The sequence below is a fragment of the Aspergillus homomorphus genome (assembly GCF_003184865.1).
Source record: "Aspergillus homomorphus CBS 101889 unplaced genomic scaffold BO97scaffold_44, whole genome shotgun sequence".
Lineage (NCBI taxonomy): Eukaryota > Fungi > Ascomycota > Eurotiomycetes > Eurotiales > Aspergillaceae > Aspergillus > Aspergillus homomorphus.
The window spans coordinates 239865-259834 of NW_020291930.1; the positions used below are offsets into that span (position 1 = coordinate 239865).

The 19970-nt window shown below is 51.6% G+C and overlaps 6 protein-coding genes and 1 non-coding gene across 7 annotated transcripts; 3 read left to right on the forward strand and 4 right to left on the reverse strand.

The window, feature by feature from the left end:
• Nucleotides 1-208: 208 nt before the first annotated feature.
• BO97DRAFT_428103 (uncharacterized protein) lies at nucleotides 209-544 on the forward strand (the record flags this gene model as incomplete). Its single annotated transcript, XM_025697261.1, has 1 exon — nucleotides 209-544. One exon carries the CDS (start codon nucleotides 209-211, stop codon nucleotides 542-544), a length of 336 nt encoding a protein of 111 aa, XP_025547947.1.
• Nucleotides 545-1229: 685 nt separating this feature from the next.
• BO97DRAFT_195655 (putative MFS monocarboxylate transporter) lies at nucleotides 1230-2936 on the forward strand. Its single transcript, XM_025690502.1, has 2 exons — nucleotides 1230-1693; nucleotides 1749-2936. Exons 1-2 carry the CDS (start codon nucleotides 1507-1509, stop codon nucleotides 2879-2881), a joined length of 1320 nt encoding a protein of 439 aa, XP_025547948.1. The 5' UTR covers nucleotides 1230-1506; the 3' UTR covers nucleotides 2882-2936.
• A 54-nt stretch (nucleotides 2937-2990) lies between these two features.
• On the reverse strand, nucleotides 2991-3856 carry BO97DRAFT_353262 (flavin reductase family protein; the record flags this gene model as incomplete). Its single annotated transcript, XM_025692048.1, has 2 exons — nucleotides 2991-3647; nucleotides 3803-3856. 2 exons carry the CDS (start codon nucleotides 3854-3856, stop codon nucleotides 2991-2993), a joined length of 711 nt encoding a protein of 236 aa, XP_025547949.1.
• Nucleotides 3857-4464: 608 nt separating this feature from the next.
• On the forward strand, nucleotides 4465-4535 carry BO97DRAFT_t231. Its single transcript has one exon. It is a non-coding gene; the product is annotated as a tRNA-Gly (tRNA).
• Nucleotides 4536-4960: 425 nt separating this feature from the next.
• BO97DRAFT_428106 (NACHT domain protein) lies at nucleotides 4961-11310 on the reverse strand (the record flags this gene model as incomplete). Its single annotated transcript, XM_025697262.1, has 4 exons — nucleotides 4961-10056; nucleotides 10111-10389; nucleotides 10437-10776; nucleotides 10834-11310. The coding sequence occupies 4 exons, from the start codon at nucleotides 11308-11310 to the stop codon at nucleotides 4961-4963; spliced, it is 6192 nt and encodes a 2063-aa protein (XP_025547950.1).
• A 3457-nt stretch (nucleotides 11311-14767) lies between these two features.
• Nucleotides 14768-15710, reverse strand: BO97DRAFT_195685 (uncharacterized protein). The gene has a single exon (XM_025690503.1). The coding sequence runs from the start codon at nucleotides 15500-15502 to the stop codon at nucleotides 14981-14983; it is 522 nt and encodes a 173-aa protein (XP_025547951.1). The 5' UTR covers nucleotides 15503-15710; the 3' UTR covers nucleotides 14768-14980.
• A 2363-nt stretch (nucleotides 15711-18073) lies between these two features.
• BO97DRAFT_428107 (flavin-containing monooxygenase) lies at nucleotides 18074-19534 on the reverse strand (the record flags this gene model as incomplete). Its single annotated transcript, XM_025697263.1, has 1 exon — nucleotides 18074-19534. One exon carries the CDS (start codon nucleotides 19532-19534, stop codon nucleotides 18074-18076), a length of 1461 nt encoding a protein of 486 aa, XP_025547952.1.
• Between the last annotated feature and the right edge of the window lie 436 nt (nucleotides 19535-19970).

The window sequence follows — 19970 nt, forward strand, 5'->3', positions numbered from 1 at the left end:
GGAGCTGGTCGCGGAAGATTCTGCGGCCGAAATTGTTTTGGCAATCACCATGTGGGCTTGCGATGACTGCAGGGTTATCCCTTTGCGGTATTCAAGGTCTTCCAGCAAGCACGCGCTTTTCAAGACGAACTTTATCTGAGTCCAATGTATTTGACCAAATGGGGCTTCTTGTACGTCGACTACCGCACCGAAAGCCTTCTACTTCGCCATGCCACGACAGGTGTATACTGTTTGCAAAGGCGCGAGCACAGGATTCACACAGTCCGCGCCGACCGCCCAGGCTATCGGACTTCTGGTCCTCGAGGCGGCAATGTTCCTCGCGACATGCATCATCCGTCCATTCGTGGATAAGGCAGCCAACTTGTTTGTCATTGCCGCATTCGTTTTCAGCTTCCTCAGCTCCATCTTCGTGCTTATTTTCTCGGATGTGTTCGACCAACCGGCCATGATGACTAGTATCTTAAGAGTCCTATGGGCTCTGTACAGTGCGGCCATGACGCTCGCGCTGCTCGTTTGGCTGCTCATCAGCTTTTTAACGCAATGACTCTGAAGGATCCTGTGTCTATATACAAGCGTCTCTTGGACAGCCGCCAATCTTTACCCGTGGACGGGCATGAGAACTATACTGGAAAGGCTCGCCGAGAGCCATAACGTACGCAACGGGCTCACACGGGACAAATGATGAGTTCGAAGCACTGCCATCTGTCAAGCCATAACCTGGTTGCATGTGCTCTTTTGTGCATAGTTGTCAATCATAGCCTTGAAACATCTATCATAGGCTTGGAGTGGAAGCCTTCATAATTTCTTCAGAGCGAGAACAATTATTTTACTTTGGCCCGAATGTGAGAGCTTGGACAAGTGATGGGTAGTAATGTGAAGCGCAGAAGACCTGAGAGTAAGCCGATGGTGGGAGCAAATTCTCGCTTGATCTGACGCCCTGGAGTAAACCAATAATAGTATACTTCTCGCCTGCTTCTACCTATAAATCTCATCCGGACCATCCTTATCCAGCGATGTCAGCTCATTCCTGTCAAGAGCCTCGGCTTACTTATCAGGATTCGCCCCCGCCTTGTTTGTTGATATCTTGAATCAAGCTCAAACTTTCCCCAGAACCACACTCGGAATGTTCGGCTGAGTGGTCATGCCAGCAGGTTATGAGCTCCAGACATGCTGGATCACCCCTAAACCGGTTGCGCCCACGTTCGATGATTAACGGGTATACGAGCCGGAGAGAAACCACAGTCTTTTCCCTACCCAGTTAAGAATACAGCCCATTAGAATCAAGGAACAGACGTTAACTCGATCTTGATTCCGGAGGTATATTGACATATTTATGAATCAGTATCATCATGCTTCACTGATTTCCTTTCGCCCCCGTGGTGAAATGATTACCTTAACATGCTCTGCAAATAACTGCTCAAACCAGGCCTGTGCTATGTCTCTTGACTGCAATCTCAACATGTTTTCCTCAGGACAGCAATTTGAACTCCATCTCTGCTAGCTAACATGATGAATCGAGACAGCGCGTCTTGCGAAGACGAGGTCTGTGACGTCAGCTGCGAATCCGCTGCCTCCGACGATGCCGCCACTGGAGCTGTCAGTCTGGCCTACCCCGAAGGCGGCCGTGATGCATGGTGCTGTTTGGTCGGCTCGGCCTTGATTATGTTTCCCTCCTTCGGCTTCCAAACTGCTGGTATGTCCCTCCTAGCTAGTCTCAACATCAACGATCAAACTTACGGAACCCCTAGTTGGCACGGTACAGGACTACATCACCATCCACCAGCTATCCGGCTACAGCGTCGAAGACATCGGCTGGATCAGCGCGCTCCTGGTCTTTCTCACTCTCTTTCTCGGCGTACAAGTCGGCCCAGTCTTCGACCGCTACGGCCCCCGCCTTCTCCTCGCCGCAGGCTCCATCGGCAGCGTCGCCTCCTACCTCCTCCTGGCCCAATGCGCGAAATACTGGCACTTTATGCTGACGCTCAGCGTACTGGGCGGCATTTCCTCAGCCATCGTCACCACCGTCGCCATCAGCGTGCTGAGTCACTGGTTCGAGCGCCGCCGCGCCCTCGTCACAGGCATCTGCATGGCCGGGTCCTCGGCCGGGGGCGCCATCCTCCCGATCGTGCTCCGCACTACCTTCGAGCAATACGGCTGGGCCTGGTCGCTGCGCGTTGTCGCTTTCATTGCTCTTGCCTGCTATGTCCTCGCAATCTTCCTCGTCAAGGGCCGTCAGCTCCCCACCACCGGCAACGGTCCCCCCAGCCGCGCCACCATCAACTTCCGCGCCTTCAAGTCCCCGCGTCTGTGCTTCCTGGCGCTCGCAGTCTTCAGCTTCGAGTTCATCATCTTCGGCTGTGCGGCGCTGCTCCCCACTTATGCACGCTACGCGGGCTTCTCGTCGCACGAGCAGTTCTACACACTGACGGTGTTGAACAGTATGAGTCTGCTGGGTCGGGTACTCCCGGGGTTGGCGGCAGACATCATCGGTAGATTTAATGTGCTGTTGGCCATGATGTTGCTCACACTGGTCATTATGGCGGGAGTATGGGTGCCGTTTGGGCAGCGGAACGAAGCAACGTTGTATGCGGTCGTCGCGGTGTTCGGGTTTGGATCCGGCGGCTGGATCTCGCTGGCCCCCGTGTGTGCCGGCCAGCTGTGTCGCACGGAGGAGTATGGTCGGTTCTACGGGACCGTGTACAGTGTCGCGGCCTTCGGGACGTTGTTGACGGTCCCTGTCGGGGGCGAGATGTTGGCGGCCACGACGCCGCAGCTGTTGGTCGGGTTCTACGCGGCGGTGTTGGTTTTCGGGCTGGTGAATGTGGTGTGTTCGCGGTGGGCGTTGCTGGAGTGGAAGTGGCGCTGGACCGCCAAGGTGTGAGTGTGCATATCGTACGGTGGTGCGAGACTACTGGCCTGAACCCAAACAATATCCCATATCTACAGCCCACCAATCTAAGTACGTATGTACAATACAGTACATCAAAAATCTACTCCTTCTTCCCTTCTTCCCTCTCCCCATTCTCCCGATCCCGCAACCGATTCCGCCTGGCATTCCCCTCCAACCCATACAACACATCCTCCGACATCCCGGGAATAACCATATCAAAAGTATTCTCAACAACGGTATACTGATAGTATCCACACCGAGCAATGGGCCGAGTCTTACGCACATCAAGCCTCCCATCCGTCAGCACCTCATCCTTGATATGCACAGCGACCACGCGACCGATGATGACATCCACGGTACCCATAGGCGGGTTCCCCGGTAACCGCACAGTGGAATGATACCGACACTCGAACTTGACAGGACTCTCCGCGACCATGGGCACGTCGACGAGCCGCGCCGCCTCTTTGCTGACGCCCGCCCGCTCGAACTCGTCCACCCCGTAGGGAAATTGCTCCGCCGAGATGTTGACCGCCTCGCGCAGCTCGTAGGTTGCAAGGTTCCACACGAAGCTCCCCGTGCTCTCGGCGTTGATCACCGTGTCCTTTCTTTCGCCGGTGGCTGTCTGGTTCGATGAGAACATCACGTACGGCGGGTCGAAGGTGAGGTTCGTGAATTGCGAGTATGGTGCTAGGTTTGCCGAGCGTCCGTCTGCGGACTGGGTCGAGATCCAGCCGATTGGGCGCGGGATTACACATGCCTGGGTTTGAGCTGTTAGTTTGGCCTTAATGCCATAACAAGGAGAGAGGAGAGCTGGGGAGGGGTGTGTTGGGTATTGGGGACTGGATAAGGGACAAGTTATGTGGTGTGTGTGTGTGTGTGTGTATGTGTGTAGATACAAATAGTGGCAAGTACCTTGAACGGGTCATGCGGCAGGTTATGCTCCGTCACGCCGGGCTCGTAGTACATCTTGGGCAGAGTGGTTCGAATGGAAGAGAAGCCAGTTCAGAATATCCTCGAGTTGAAGTTGTAGCTGAGGGGCTACAGAAACACTTTGCACAATACTCATCTCTTTATTTATACTACTGCTTGCCGACCGACCTGAAGCGATCGACATCCCTCATCCCCTCGTGCCGACAACAAGTGGGAGTGAAGAGTGCCCTGAGCGTGCCCGAGTTCCGAGCTCGCCGAGATCTCCGAGATGAGGGGTAAAAGAGGTGGAAGGCTTGGTTTGGTCCCAGGTGACGGTGACAATTGCCGACTTATGCGAAAGGAAGGGCATGAGAAATGCTATGTAGGCCTACGGTCGCATAACATGGAGCTATGCCACCATCGCTGTCCAGGTATGAGTGGCCATTGGGGAGTTGGGGATTATATTCGTCTTGTGATACTTTATGGCTCAGCGAAGGCGGATTTTGAAGTGAGATCTAAGCCAAGGCACGCCAGATGCTTAGTATTTATTTTCAAGAATTCACAGTAGAAAGAAAGATCACCACGTTTGCTTTCTCGCCCAGGTTTTGTGGCGCAGTGATATAGCGGTATGAGGTTTTGAAAAAGAACATATATTACATCAAACAGCATCATTGGTCTAGTGGTAGAATTCATCGTTGCCATCGATGAGGCCCGTGTTCGATTCACGGATGATGCACACATTACTTTTTTATCTTTTTACTTTTGGGCTCTTTGCTTCCTGCCCTTCCACCATACTAGCCTTATTCAGAGACTATTCCTGCCCAGACATTAAGAGGTGTCCGACCGGAGAGAAATGTAGAGAACAACAAATTCACTTGGCACACCCCTTCCGATGTAGACAATATCAGTCTAGTCCGAGATCGTTGCAGTAAGCCCTCCTACGATGGTATGCCGCTACGCAATTAACCCTCTGTTAACCTACGTTAGTAGCGCAGAGGGCTATACATGTGGGGGAGAGGCCGGCAAAGTGTCTACACCGAGGACAGAGTTCGAAATAGCAGTTCAGCGGTTCATTAAGCGAGTAGATTGATTCACAGTCCAGGATACCGGTACAAATAATCACAAACGACTAAACAAGGTATATAACAACAATCAAACAAATCAATAGACATGCTGCTGAGTATCCACAAGCTCCCAAGTCTTGAACTTCAAATCCAACGTATCCTCGTTACCCTCGGCCTTGCCAGCACCAAAGTTCTTCAGGCTCCACTTCTCAACGCCCTCCACTCCTGTCAAGTGCTCGCCATACTCTCTGAATATGTCTGCGTTCAGCTTCTCGTACTCATTGTAGTCTTTAGGCCAGTCGCCGAGGCGCTCAACGGAGAGCTTGAGGAGATGTAGGTGCTGGCGAACATGCTCGCCACCAGCCACAGCGCCATTGTGCTCCTCGGCGCCATCCATCTCGTCGTAGGTGGAACCGTCAAAGCTTCCACTGCTATCGATACCTTCCAGCTCGGCATAGTCAGGATCACTGAACACACGGAGGATGTTTTCGTGCACGGCGGCGCTCTTCTTGTAGAATCGGTTGGCAATTTCCTGACCGTTCTTCTCTGCCTGGTAGCGCTGAGCGTTACCGGTATACAGCTGTGACAAAAGTATTGACATCTCGAGTGTGCTGACGTGACGAGGTCCGTGTACACGACGGCAGTTATAAACGATATCCTCCGCCAGCCGAAGAGCAGCGGAATAGTCACCAACTAAGTAACGGGCCATGATGAAGCGACGTCCCAGAGCAAGAGTGATGGAAGTAGGCCAGCTGCGTTGCGCCTCGCGGCTGTTCCAAAGAATGGTTAGCAGCCAGGCCAGAGTGTGGTAGTCCTGCTGCTCGCCAAGCAGACCAATTAACTTGTTCAGATGAACAAGGCTGACACCAGCCAAGTTGAGCTTCAAGCTAGTGATCACGCGGAGAGCATCCTTAATTATCATACCAGAAACTCCAAGCAGCTTCTTGCGGGTGGCTTCATCGGGACGAGTCGCGAGATCACGACCAGCAATGTTCAAACCGAGGGTGAAAACAAATTTGACAATTTCAGGGGTGTGGTAGCTATCGTGAGCGATGATATACTTGTAGGCGGCTAGGGCAAGGTCACTGGCAGTCTCCCACCTCTGGTTCTTCAGCAGTTCGATGACATGGTCGTTGCTAGTGATACCCACCGACCGGATGAAGTTATCCGACTGATGAGTGCTGAAGTGATCCAGGATAGACAGCACAAAGATCTTGACCTGGGAGACCTCGGTCAACTGCACGCGTTTGCCCTCAGTATCAATAAAGTAAGCAACGAAATCATCGAACACGCGAGCGGCGGCAGTGTGGCGCTCGCGTGCAACAAGGAACTGGTAGAGGCGAGCGGTGGTAACAGAGATACTATGGAAGCTGCTCTTGGACTTGATCTCCTTTCGGAATTCTTCAAAGTAGACATACTCGGTAGTCAGTGCGGCCAAAATCTCGGTGATCGTGGTCGATGAGCTACGGCGCAGGCTGTACTCGAGCTGAGCCAAGAAAGTCAAGCTCTGGCGCTCTTTGGAGGAAAGATCAAACTGAACAGACTTGGAGTTACTAGTGTCCTTCATCACGATCTGACGATAGATCTCCTGAGTCAGCTCTGTGGCCTTCTGGATCTGGTTCGTCGCAATGTAGCTAGATGCGATGGTCGTAGCAGCTGCGATCAGGCGCGTCGCCGAGGTCTCGGTGGACAGTATCTGCACAGTCGCTTCCTTGAGCTCCTGCACCACGGTCTGAGTCTCATTGCGCTGGGCATGGAACTTAATGATTTCCTCCATCTTGGTGAGGGATTCTTCGTGGGCCCAGCCGTGAGTCTCCCGGACAGTGGTAATCCGTTTTCTCCACACCTTGACGGCACGCTCGACCTGAGCTGACGAGAGAGACTCAGTCTTACTCGAGTTGACAATGGCGGCCTGCTCCTCAACAATAGCATCTAAGGTAGAAGAGATCTCCAGCAGGTCAAGTTCCTCAGACTTGGTCTTGAGCAGCTCCTCATATAACGCGATAGCCTCGAGCTCATAGCGCTTCGACTCCTGGCACAACTTGGCAAGCGTCAGAGTAGCCTTGAGAGTGATGGAAGCTGTGGCACTGAACACGGCCTTGCATTTGGTCTGGTAATCAACGGTCACCTGGTGGAGTACAGTAAACTCGGTACGAACACTGCGCAGGCAGTGAGTGTAGCGCTCAAAGAATTCATGCACAAAGGTCTGGTCCTGGAACTTGGCATTGAGCTTTGGCTCATTCAAAAACGTGGTGAAAATGATCTGGTAATGGTGAAGAGCATCCGAGTAGCGGCCCTGTTTCCAGAGCTCAGTGGAAACAATAACGAGGGGCTCAAGGGCTTCGGGATGGGAGACAGGGGAGTCTTTATTCAAGATACGAATGATCTGCAGATAGTAATCGACGAAGACCGGTCGAGGGCGAGTAAGCTCAGCCAAGGTCCAGAGAATCTTGACAACCAGTGGATTCTCAGGACCATAGTGCTTGGTATAGTCATTCAAAGTCTCCTGGCGAAGGTTGATGATCTTGTCAGTCTGTGCAGTGCGCTGAAAGAGCCGTAGAAGCTCGTTGGTGATGCGCTCCCGCAGCTTGTCATCAACCTTGCGACCCGAGCGAACAGCGCGATAGAGGCGAACGTGGATATCTTCTTCCTTAGTGAAGCGACGTCGAGAATGATAGCAGTGACTGAGTCGCTCAGCCAGCTCAATGCAACTCTCCACGTGCTTCGTAGGGAGGTTGACATCCTGCAGGGAGGGGGCAAAGAGTGAAGGCCAGACACCGTGCAAGACCTTCTTGATGACGCGAGTCGCATCCTGCCAGCGGCGCTGCTCAACATACAAGCTGATCAGAGTCTGTGTGGCACTGAAGGATGTCTGGTCGACAGTGGCGATTGAGGTGGATGCTTCGTAAACCATCTCCTCCAGGGTGGTTTCAGAGGTCACCGTTGTGGAAGAAGAGCTAAAAGACTGCATAACTTCCTTAGAGGTGGTCTGAATACTCTGCTGGATTTCTTGGTAGGTCGAAGACTGGGTGCGGTTGGTACTCTGATAATAGTGCGAGCAGTGTTTGAACACAGTCAAAGCCAACGTAGTCAGACCAACAGTCTTCATGACTTTGGCAAATTCCTGGAGTTGGAACACTGAGGTCTCGGACAAGGCCATACTTGTCTGCTGGTACTCTTGCCAGACGCTGGAGAGAATGGAAGAGGCCTCATGTTCCCTCTTCTGTATCTTCAAAAATTTGGCGTAGGCAAGAACCGATTGGATCTTACGCTCTTCGGCCTGGGTGGAATGCTGAAGGCGGGACTCCCGACTCAAACGTTGCCATATCTCGACATAGGTGCGTTCAGCCACCTCAAACTTACCCTCCGCAAAGTATTCCTCGGCCCGCTTGATCAAACTTTCAAAGTTCCAAGCCTCAACCTCGATCAACTGGTCATGTTCCTCAATGTCTAGCAGTAGAGTGGGACCGCCTGGAACGGCGACCCCGTTACTGCCCTTTAGGTGCACACTGACATCGCCATGGATATTCCGACCCTGGCTATATTCCCCGCTGATTTGCTGAATGGTGACCGTAATCTCCTCGGCCTTTTTCTCTTCCTTGATGAGGCGGTAGTGCTCCACCAGCTGCTTCAAGGTGTTGATCACATTCTCATGGGTGTTTCCATAGTGGTGCTTGTAGCACTCAACCAGTACAAGAAGTATCTCCTCTCTCTTGGTCATGATTTCGGTCTTAGTGCTAGTGACTCTCTGCGTTGTGACCTCAAGGAAGGTGGTAGCCATTTTCATGGTAACCAGATGGCGAGTTGTGAGCAGTGTGCGACTGATGATAGTCGCCTCATGAAAAAGGGGGACAGCCTCCGGAATATAATCGAGCTGGCGATACAGGAATGCCAGAGTAATGATCAGCTGGAGGGTCACCACATGATTGCTGGTCAAAATCTGGCGGCAGACGTTGGTGACGGTGGTGGTGAAGATCAACAACTCTGGAGTCGGTCTATTCTCCCAGAGAGTGTTTTGTAGGAGGAAAACGGTAATCGAAGAAGGAAAAAGCTTAGCGAACTCCTTGGCAGCAGGGGCCTCACCGTTGTTGACAAATACGCTCGTCTGTCTGAAATGCGTGATCCAGTAGCGAACGGCGAAATCAAGCAATGGATGCTTGTTAATGAGGGGATTGACGTCATGCCAGTCAAGAGGTGTAATAGAAGGCTCATGCGGCTGGGTAACAGTAGTCTTGATATAGACCAAGAGTCTGGTGACAAGATCGGCATGGCGGTCCTTAACAGCAGGTACCAATTTGCCCTTGGAAAAGATATCCAAGATAGCGGTGCGAATGAGGCTGTGGCGGAGAAAGACCTGACCCTCCTGAAGAAACACCAGGGAGTTCACTGGATGCAAAACTCTCAGAGGTTCCTCGGTGTATTCGGTAACAGTCTGCTTCTCTGGCTGGATAGAAGCCAGGGCCTTCAGTTCCTTTACCAAGAGGGGTCGGTCGGCTGTGGCAAGCCACAACAACATCAATTTAGCATCTTCCCGGGTTTGGGACTGGGGCAAATCGTTCAAGATCTGCAAGACCAAATCGGTGATGGTTGGCTTCGCGTTCGCAAGAGTATCAACGGCCTTGCGAAGATTCTCCGCATTCTCCACATCGCGAACTCGCTTACTCGCAAGTTTAGCCCAGAGAAAGGATCCCTTTGAAGCACTAGTGAGGCGGCTAACGATGATGGATTGCTCCATTTCGTCAAGGCTATTGTAGGCATCAAATCTCTCAAACTGACCCCTCACAACGGCGCAGATATCCTCATAGATACCATCATCAGTGATGCGGTAGTGACGCAGGCCGGGAAGACTAGGAGGATCCTGAGCACCAAGGGTGATCAGCTTCACATTTGAAGCCTTGGAGATGGCGCTGGTCAGTTTCTGCAGGAGGACAGCCTCATCGCAAGAAGCCTCATCAACACCGTCAATGACGATAACAAGCTCCTTGGCACCCTTCAAGGCAGCAGCCAGCGCACGTTCCAAGGCATTCCAGAGAATGTTGTCATAGTCATTATCATTGGAGGCCTTCTTGCTGCGCTCATGAACGTCGAAGAGAATTTGGAAGAGCTGAATATTTCCGATCCGCTTCTCGAACAGCTGGAAGAGAATAGTCTTAACAATAGCACGGGGCCTTGTCTCAGCAGGGAGGCGACCATCTAGTTGGAGTCGATTAGAAATGTAAAAGGCATCATCTAGGATGGAGAACTTACTGATGGGGATGTACAACGTCTTGTGCATGACACCACCGATGGGGTGTTGAAGGTGGTCAACGATGACGGAAGACAGAACAGTCTTGCCAGAGCCAGGCTTCCCTGTGATGGCGAAAGTCCTTTGCTGATGATTTCTCAAGAAGCGGGTGAGATGAGGACCGACCCAAACACAGGTCATTTCCTCGCGGTCGTGAGCAAGATGAGAGGTGGTCTCGGCGACATTGGCAAGAACAGAATCTTCCGGCGCGAGCCAGGCGCGGATGGTCTTGACCTCAGAAACTATAAAATGTAAGCTCGTATGGCGCAAAAACCATGATGTTTCTTACCTCTCGCTCCATCAAGGTTTTCCTTCAGAAGCTGATGTCTCCACATGGACTCAGAAATCTTCTCGCAACGACTGCGGAAGGCTTGGATCTGGCCAGGGAACTTGGCATAAATGTTGACGGTAGCTGAGTTCCCAGTCATCCCACGGATAGCCTGGTGGAAGTAAGTGGCAACGCTGGCGACCAGTGTCACAAGGTCTGCCAGAGCCAGAACGAGCTGTTCGCGAATTTCTTGAGTAACAGTAAATAGCTCGATGCGCTCAAGTAAATTCACCAGCACCATGGAGGTGCTGTAGAAGAATCCAAATGAGATCATCAAAGCACTATCATTATCCTTGCCAAGCTACACAAACGGAAGTGTCAGCAACCGGATCGTGCAAGCGTATGTAGAGTAGCATACCTCAAGGAGCAAAGCGCAGTAGCCGTAGGCGAGCTGAGCGGCGAGGTAGCTGTCGCCAGCGAACTCTTCGATGGCCAAGTCAAAGGAGTGTAGTCTCTCAACAAATAGCTGTGCCCACGCCAACACTTTATCATAGCTGCTACCCTCAGGAGGTAGCAAACTCATGCGCTGAGTTCGAATCCAATCTATCAGCGAGGCATGAGTCGCGTTCAAGAGCTTGGAGGACGCCGTAGCGCCTAGCTCATCCCCACTGCGACGCTTCAGGGAATACACAACATTTGATATATTGGAGGTCTCGAAAGACTGGAACTTGCGGGAAGATACCCGTCGAGAAGTGACTGAACGAGACATGCCATGGTTGGAAATGCTATCGCTGTCAAGGAAGCCCGAAGTCCGTCGAGACTTAGACAGAATGCTAGGAGAAAGGGGGGAGGTGACGTTGGTCGTCGGGGCAGGGGATAAAATAGAGGGGGCCATCGCCACGTTTTGATTTGGCAGAGATAGTATTGTCGAATTTTGTATTATGTGAGCTGGTATTGTCTGAGCAGGTTCTTTCTCAGTCGATACTGTCTCAGCTGGTATTGCCTGAGCAGGTTCTTTCTCAATCGATACCGTCTCAGCTGGTATTGCCTGAGCAGGTTCTTTCTCAATCGATACGGTCTCAGCTGGTATTGCCTGAGCAGGTTCTTTCTCAATCGATACTGTCTCAGCTAGTGTTGTCTGAGCAGGCTCTTTATCAATCGATACTGTCTCAGCTGGCTTGATCACAGCTGGTCTTATCTCAACTGATTTTGTTCGTCTTGGTGTCGTCTGAGTTGGGTTCGCTTGAGTTACTGAACTCTTCTTAAGTGGACTCGAGATAGCTGGACTTGGAATGGGTGTGAGTTGAGGCGACTGCTTGGTATACCTGGATGGGGAAACTGTAGGCCGGGGTGGAAGGTCAGGCTCTGCTGTGGTTTCTCCTGAGGAGCAGTGGCGACAACTCACAAGAAAGCGAAAAAAGCGACGCAAACCGGCAACTTTAACACATAAGAGAAGATAGAAATTAGGAGGATATCCTTGGACTGGTGTGTTTGTAAATTGAACTCGAGAGGAAAGTTCCCTTCGTGTAGGGGCGTACATTCTCTATATAAGCTATTGCAGGAACAAGTCGATGCGCGGAGACAATGACCAGGCTTGATGCAATGGTCCCACTAAAATGATAGCTTGAGGTTTAGCATTCACAGCTGAGCGACAACCGTGGCAAAATAGAGCTCTCAAGTCCCAATCATACCTTCTGCAGGATAGGGTATGGCTAGAAGGGTCCCATTCCGATAGATCCCAGCCCCTCCGCAGCGCCCCCCAGCACCATCAGAACGGCAAAAAATTCCAAATTGAACTTTGCATATGATGTGATGGGTATTGGTAGCCTGCGAATTAGCATTTTTAGAGCACGGGGATTGCATGGTCCACCCCCTCTGTAGATCAGAGTTTGGTCTTCATTGGCACCTACCTATTGGCACTGGGGACGCTGTTGCTGAAGCCGGGCATTCGAAGCAGGTGAAAAGACTGTGATGCATGAGACAACTTGCTCTCAACTGTGTCTAACTCTACCTAGACATGATCCTCGGCCGTCATGATGCTGTAACCAGCTTGACGGGATGCGAAAGTGGACCGCGCATGAAGGATACTGTAGCGCTGAGCAAGTTCAGACGGCCATCACTCCGGAGCACCAGTGCCTCGGAACCATTTCGTTGCTTTTTCTTTCCCTCCTTTTTCTTTTTGCTCGCTTTGACCGATTGCACCCTGCGAAATGGCATTTACTCCACGCACGATATAGAGGGGTCGGGGTATCAAAACCCACATTGACCCACCCTCATTGCGCTGTTACTGACTCCTCACTGGTATGAACAAGATGCCCGGCTGAGGGCATTGGAAATAACCATCCACTCGGAGTGAGCGGTCGAGTAGACAAGTCAGGATTCGACCTTCGTAGCTAGTTCCTGCAAGCTTGATTGAAGAGCTATGGTCCCTGCTAAGGTACTCCGTCAGTTGGTGGCTGCCTGAGCAAGCAGAGAGACCGAGTGTGGTCATCTCTTGGTGTTTTTCGGGGACGAGGGAATGAGGGAGGGGGCTGGATGGGCCCAACCATTTCGTATCACGGACCAATAACGCCGTCTTGCACCTGTCAGGTTGATGGGAGCTCGCATCATGGATCAACCAGACGAACTGTCGATCGAGAGAAAGGCTGTAGGATTGGCTGGCGGATGGTCGGCTCAGAGAACCAGATTGTCCAGATCATGGACAATTGAAGGTGGGGGAGTAAGATTTCGGCTATGCCAGAAGGTCACAGCGGGGGACGATTTGCCTAGCCAGGACTAGATTGCTGCAAGTTATTATCCACTCTCGTTCGCAGCAATCTCCACACACACGCACACACACACACATTGAGCGTAGAAGAGGCCATACTGTAGTGTATGTATATACTTGTGTTTGATGTAATACAATGAGTCTTGTTCAGCGCCAAAACCACAGGCAGTGTAACTCGAGATCTGCGAACTGAGAGCAGGCAGGCACACAGGCACCCACCCGTAGGACAGTCGAGGGGGGAACAGGAAAAGGACACAGACTCCCGTGTGAAGAACCCGTGCCGGGCCGCTTAGCGCGGTGGGTTCGCACGACACAAGTCATGCCCCGGCACCTCCGCAGAAGCGATGATTAGACCACCATCTCTTCAAGTGACTAGTCAGTTAACTAGTCTAGCTCAGCTGAATCAGGCAGATCCACTCCCTCAGCCTGTATTGGATCACTTCTCACCTGTCCCTTGGCCGCGTAGGCCCCGATACAGGACGATGAAACCAGAAATTTGCAAAAATGGTCGTCTTTCTCTTGACATCGGGCTCGATTGAGGGAGGTACATTAGTGTAATGGATTGAGTGCAAATAAGTTCCAGCTGCTTGATCGTAGTCGACAGCTCCTCGTCATTCATAGCCCGTCTACGGAGACGGATGCCTTGCACGTGTTGCTTATATGATACGTCCTTTCTCGAGAAATCTTTTATGAAATGCATAAAAGAATCATGTGTGTATGCATATTGATCTTTCGTATGATCTTGCGCCCTTATAATGAGCCTTGGATGGTGCCACTTGCGGTGGACCTCGCGATCAATATTAGACGAACTCATCATGAACCACAAAGCTTGGCTGGATATGACCATGGAAAACCCACTTGGCCATGAACGAAATGATGCTGCGTCGAAGCAAATGGGCCGCTAGAAGCACTACTAGATACTGACAGACCCAGTCATATCGCCAGGAGGTTCGCAGCTCGTCCGTGGAACCGACCCGCTGGGCTCTATTTCAAATCTATTTCAAATGAGGAAGAGATCAACCAAAATCATGAATGAATCATGGTCTTGTTTAATAGAGACTAGCGCCCGGGCTGCTGCTCCAGGGCATCGGCTCCAACCTGCCTTGACTGGCAATTCGCGATCGATCTACATTATCGAGGCGGTTGATAATGAGGTAGATATGATGATATTGCTCGCCAAACTGGATGTAAAGGTCCTTCTTGTTCATTGTACGGCTTGACTCTTTTGCGCGCAGTTTGGTCCGCTTATCACCACATTGCTGTCAATTCCAGCCGCCAGCACTAATTCAAATGCGTCGAGATCGCTCGGCCACCCCGTCGCGTCCCGTGTTGTCGCAACGACTGCGACAGGTAAGCGAATTCTCTCGTCCATTCTTGTTCCGGCACGGGCTAGATTTTCACACCGCACCAATCACTTCCCCATCACAAGGTGCCGTGCTACTCGGGTGTTGCAGTAGCAGCAACATGGAGTAGAACTGACCCAAAGAATAGCTGATAATGCGTGCAGCTGGAGGAGAATAAATTTATCAGTGACAATTGCAGGCACCAAGTTCGTCCCGCTGTATGTTGTGAAGTATAGGTCAATGCGAATAATTCAATGGGCGGAATAGATTTGAAAGCATTTCTGCTATTCACAGGTGATCCCAGTCGACCTTTTTTTGTCACTTTTGCGTGCTCCCCGACGGCTGACCGAATCTCGTGATATCCCCCGGCCATGTCCGCAATGCAGTGGTCTTGTCAATAGCACAAAGTATGCCCATAGTACCCCTCCCCAACGCTAGCCATGCACAAGGCACTTTCAGCGGCTACATTTACCTTCAATCCCTAGCAGTAGCACGACATGGGAATGGGGAAGCAGAAGTACCTTCGTAGTTGACGCTAGTTCGTCCGACAATAATTTGCACGCAGCCATTTCAAGAGGAATGCCCTTAGCGGGTACCCCGACGGATGTACGAGTGGATGAAAGATCTTCGTGACAGCTGCGGCGACGGTTCCTCCGATGGTTCCGGTGTCCCCTTGGGACTGTCAACCCAGAATAGATTACCATTGCTCTTGGTATTTGTGATGCGCGGAGACTCCGATCGACTTGAGGATAACTATTCCGATTGATTACTTGATGATCGGACCAGTACTCTTCACTGGTTTCCGCTCCGACTGAGTATAGCTTAATGACTGTCAGCGGTGGATATATGCAAGCCAGGCCGTCTGCTTCAATGACAACAAGGAGTGTACAGAGCCGTTCGCAAAATGTCCTAAATCGAGATGAGACATATCCACGTCTGATAATCTGTTTCCTAACCGATATGTTCGAGCAAATCATCGGGCGAGTCGCTCTATCCTACAATGGCAGGTAGTAATTGGAGAAGATTTGTGGCTTCTGTCACATCTCGGGGGAGGCCGTTGGACTGCTTGGATGTTCCAGGGGAAAGAAGGGTCGACTCAAAAATAGAGAAAATTGGCTGGCTGGCTCTTGCTGGCTGACCGGCTGGCTAGTTGTTGCTAATGCATGTCGGGGGTTTATTCTAGACGGTCTAGGATAGACAGGGGCCAAGGCCCTCAGCTCCCCAGGATACTCTAGATGCGGTAAGTTCGCACTACCTCTATCTTTAAAGAAGGAAGGGCCTCACTAAGCAAGAGCGATGCGAGAATGATTGAGGTAAAATAAGCGAGATAATTTGGTAGGGAGTAGAGGGTCTAGAAGAACCGCAAGGGCGGCATATATGGTCGGGGCGATGCCTTACGGACGGAGTGTTGGAGGGTTTGGAGTGCACGGAGGCCGGGCTGGACTCAAGTCGGTGGTCCCTCTCCCTCGCGCTACCTTTTCCACCACCACCACCACCACCACACCATCACCATCCCCCAGCCAGCCATTGTTCAGTCGGACGCGAAATACGAATTGGTGAAAACTGATCAACTTGAAGATAGTATGTCGTCTCATAGGTAATCGCATACAGCGCATGCGGAGGGATCTAGGACATTACTTCTAGCCAACAAGTCGTCCCAAACTTCAACAGTCCTTTCATAAGATCCAAGTCTGGAAAATTTCATCTTATCAGCCAAACATCTTGCTACTCCACGGGCACAACACCTGAAATGCAACATTTTTGAGCAGAAGAGGGGGGGAAACGATGGAGGAAACTTAGGAAGCATCCCGTCGGCACAAACTGGATGAGGGGAAAGCACCCTAACCCCACAGGGAATCCTGCCTGCCAATCACGGTTGCTCTGGGGATTGGGGTTATGGCCCGATCTCTCCAGGCTTCAGAGCCAGCGCATCGCGCGCACTTTCGGTGCTCTGGAGTCTGGACCATCAGGTCGGTGAAGTGCTTTGCGCGTGCCCGACAGCAATACTATCCCCCGTTTTTTTGTTGTTCAGCTCATTCGCTCAGTCCGTTGTACACGGCCAATGCGCCATTGTAAACCATCATCGCCTAGTTGCAGCGCGACTGTCAAAAGCAGGCGTACTCGATTGCCTACGCCACGCCTTGCGCCACAGACAACAACATGGGATGGCATGCGGTGCCTATCAGCATTGAATCCTGTGCCGTAACGGAATATGGCCGCTCAATGTCCTCTATCAAAGGATTTCGCAACTCTTCGTCCCAGTGCGCATGGTTCGAACGCTTTCGTCTTTCTCAATAAATATTCCCGTTCAATCCGCTTTCTTTTGATGAACGCATTCCATAATATCTTTTATTATGCTTGTTTGGTACAATTCTTTATTTGCTAGGCCAGACACCGACGCGTACCCAACGCGTTTTTCCAGTGCACTTAACGATCGTTCGTTGTCTTCCGCCTTATCGCATGGAATGATAGCTGAGACGCCGCGTCCCCTGTAAACTGACAGATGTGGTTCAGGGCGCATCACGCCTCCTCGAGTCGCAAATCGGACCTGGTACTATTCGCGACAGTCACGGCATCTGTATCTACTCAGCCCTCACGCCTACAACCGTACACACGCGCTGCAGGGTCGGTAACGACGCGTTCCATACGCGAATTGATCCGGATCGTGATATCCGCAGTTTTGATGGGCACTGAGGGATTGTGCTGGCTTTTCGCGCTGAGTACTGCTTCACAGGGGCATGACACCGTTCGTTGGCCTACATCCAGCGGATGATCTACACTTTCAGACAAGGGTGAAGAAGAACAATTCTTTTCTCCCAGGTAGACGGCGCTTTCCCGCCCTTTGACCATCGCAAGCATATCGTCTTTAGTGGGTGCTTCTCAAGCGCGCCCGTGGTGCGCCCGAATACGATTGGCGATCGGCGCCATCTGAACCCCTGCGAAATCTCGTCCATTCTCGCGCGCGCACGCTCTAGCATGTCCACCTTATCGCCGGTCTGATGCAGTTTCCCCACAACCGCCAAGATGTAATATCCGCAACAAGCAACAAAGTGTATCCTACAATGGCTTCTTGGTGTGGTGAAGCTTAAAGGTTGATTTTGTAAGTGGCCCTGTCTCAACGTTCACTTGAGAAAATAGGAGTCACCAATATCGGAATGGTATCGAAATAAATTGTTTGATTTGTGACTTGCATCTGCATACTTACATTCTTGCGCAATTATGAGGAGATTAGTGATAAGGATATAACATCACAGATGAATGCAAATGCTCATGATTGGGGATTAGGAAATCCGGAAAATGTGTTCACCCAATCGAGAAGAATTGGTTGGCTCGGCTAGCGGCTCGGAATTGCAGCATAACTCGCAGAAATCACCGTTCAAACGAACATGTGAGTCCTCCGTCGCTAAGTCTAGGTTACCTGGCAGAGCGATTTCCCTGACAAATTCTGTTGTCTCGACAAAATTGAAGATCAATTGATTAATGTAAAATGAACAATCGCAGAAAATATCGAATATAGGATGATGTACAATGAACGGTTTAGATCCACTTTATTGCGCTTTCTTGGCCTCCCCAATGAACTCCAACCCTTCGAGGCTTCCAAATTTGGCGAAGCATAGGTCCTGCAAATAATTGTCCCGCGGCGCCCACGGCCCCTGATCTGCGGTCTTGGGGAGGGTTTCTGCCGCGCGCACCACATACGTCGAATTAAGGTTCATCAGCGGCTTTTTCTGCAATTTCTGGGCCTCTTTGGGGCTCAACCGTGGCACAGCGGCGGCCTGTCCACGATTATCCAATTCGCGCAGGAAGCGACACAAGAACCGGGCAGTTGCATCGGCGCCTAGTGTCCAGGAGGCGTTTGTGTAGCCTAGGACAAACGCCGCATTGGGAAGATCCTGCATCATGATACCGCGCCAGAGGAACTTCTGGGACAGGTGCTGCGGGTTACCATCGACCGTGATAGAAGCCCCGCCCGCTACCTGCAGACGCAGTCCCGTGGCGGTGACTATAATGTCCGCGTCGAGGGTATCTCCTGAATCGAGTTGGATTCCTGTTGCGGTGACGGTCTTGATGGTGTCGGTCCGGACATCGGCCACACCGTGATTCAACGCTTTGAAGAAGTCTCCGTCGGGACAGACACACAACCTTTGATCCCAGGGGTTGTACCGCGGAAGAAAATGTGGTGCAAAAGACACCGTTTTCGGTAGCTGTTGGCTGACGTGCAGACGGAGGATGGCACGCGCTACGGCCGGGCAAGCCTGGCAGAAGAGAAAGAAAAATCGCGCTGTGAACAGCCAAAGGATACGCTGCAGTTGACGAAACCATGATGTCGGCAGGAAATAACGCAGAGGCGAGCTTTGACGATTTGGTAGGGACAGGATGTAGGTTGGACTGCGCTGCAGCATAGTCACGCGTGCCGCCTTTTCTGCCATCTTGGGAAGCAGCGTGATGGCCGTGGCACCGCTGCCGATGATGACGACGCGCTTGTCACTGTAATCCAGGTCCTCAGGCCAGAACTGCGGGTGGATGATCTGGCCGTTGAACTGGGCCAGGCTGGGAATGTCCGCCTGCAGAGGTTGCTGGTAGTCATAGTAGCCAGTGCCAAAGATGATGAACCGCGCCGACATCGACTGGGAGCGACCTGCATGCTCGACAGCCAACGACCAGCGTTGTTCCGAGGAGGACCAGTCGGCCCCCAGCAGACGGTGCTGATATCGGATGCGCTGGTCTATGCCATGGCTGGCTGTGGCCCGATGAAGGTATTCAAGGATGGATGAACCCTCTGCGATCGGAGTGTCCTGGTCCCAGGGATACCAGGCAAAGCCAAAAGTGAAGAGGTCCGAGTCCGAGCGAATGCCAGGATACTTGAAGAGATCCCAGGTGCCTCCGAGCTGGTCGCGGGCCTCGAGGATGGCAAAGCGATAATGAGGGAATTTCGACTGCAGACGGTAGGCAGCATTGATACCAGATATACCGGCGCCGATGATGAGGACATCAAAGTGTTCTTCCATGGTGATTTATTGCGAGGATAGACGTAGGTGAGGAGAAAGCGACAAATGTGAAGGTGAAGAGACAGCGTTATGACGATTCTTGAGTCGACTCACATGGCCTCGGCATTGCGAAGAAGCAAGCTTTGGTGTTCGTCCGAGGTTGAAGCCAAATTACGGCTAACTTTGGGTTTTTAGGCTCAACACCGAATCTCAACTTCAGGACGGTTGGTTCATCCTTGCCCAAAACGGCAACAGTTGCGATCCCCTCACATGTCGACGCCATTTCTGTCGGTCTTTCCTTTGACTCGGGCAATTATTGATAATCATGCTCCTATCGCATCGAGTCCTCACGTCGTACACAATGTTCATTGTTCATTGTTCATTGTTCATTGTTCATTGTTCATTGTTCATTGTTCATTGTTCATTGTTCATTGTTCATTGTTCATTGTTCATTGTT

Bases quoted from the DNA above. Each gene is read 5' to 3' on its own strand.
- BO97DRAFT_195685 (XM_025690503.1), bottom strand. From the start codon at position 15,502: ATGATTTGCTCGAACATATCGGTTAGGAAACAGATTATCAGACGTGGA.
- BO97DRAFT_195655 (XM_025690502.1), top strand. From the start codon at position 1,507: ATGATGAATCGAGACAGCGCGTCTTGCGAAGACGAGGTCTGTGACGTC. The intron at 1,694-1,748 runs GTATGTCCCTCC...CGGAACCCCTAG, and splicing joins CTTCGGCTTCCAAACTGCTG to TTGGCACGGTACAGGACTAC.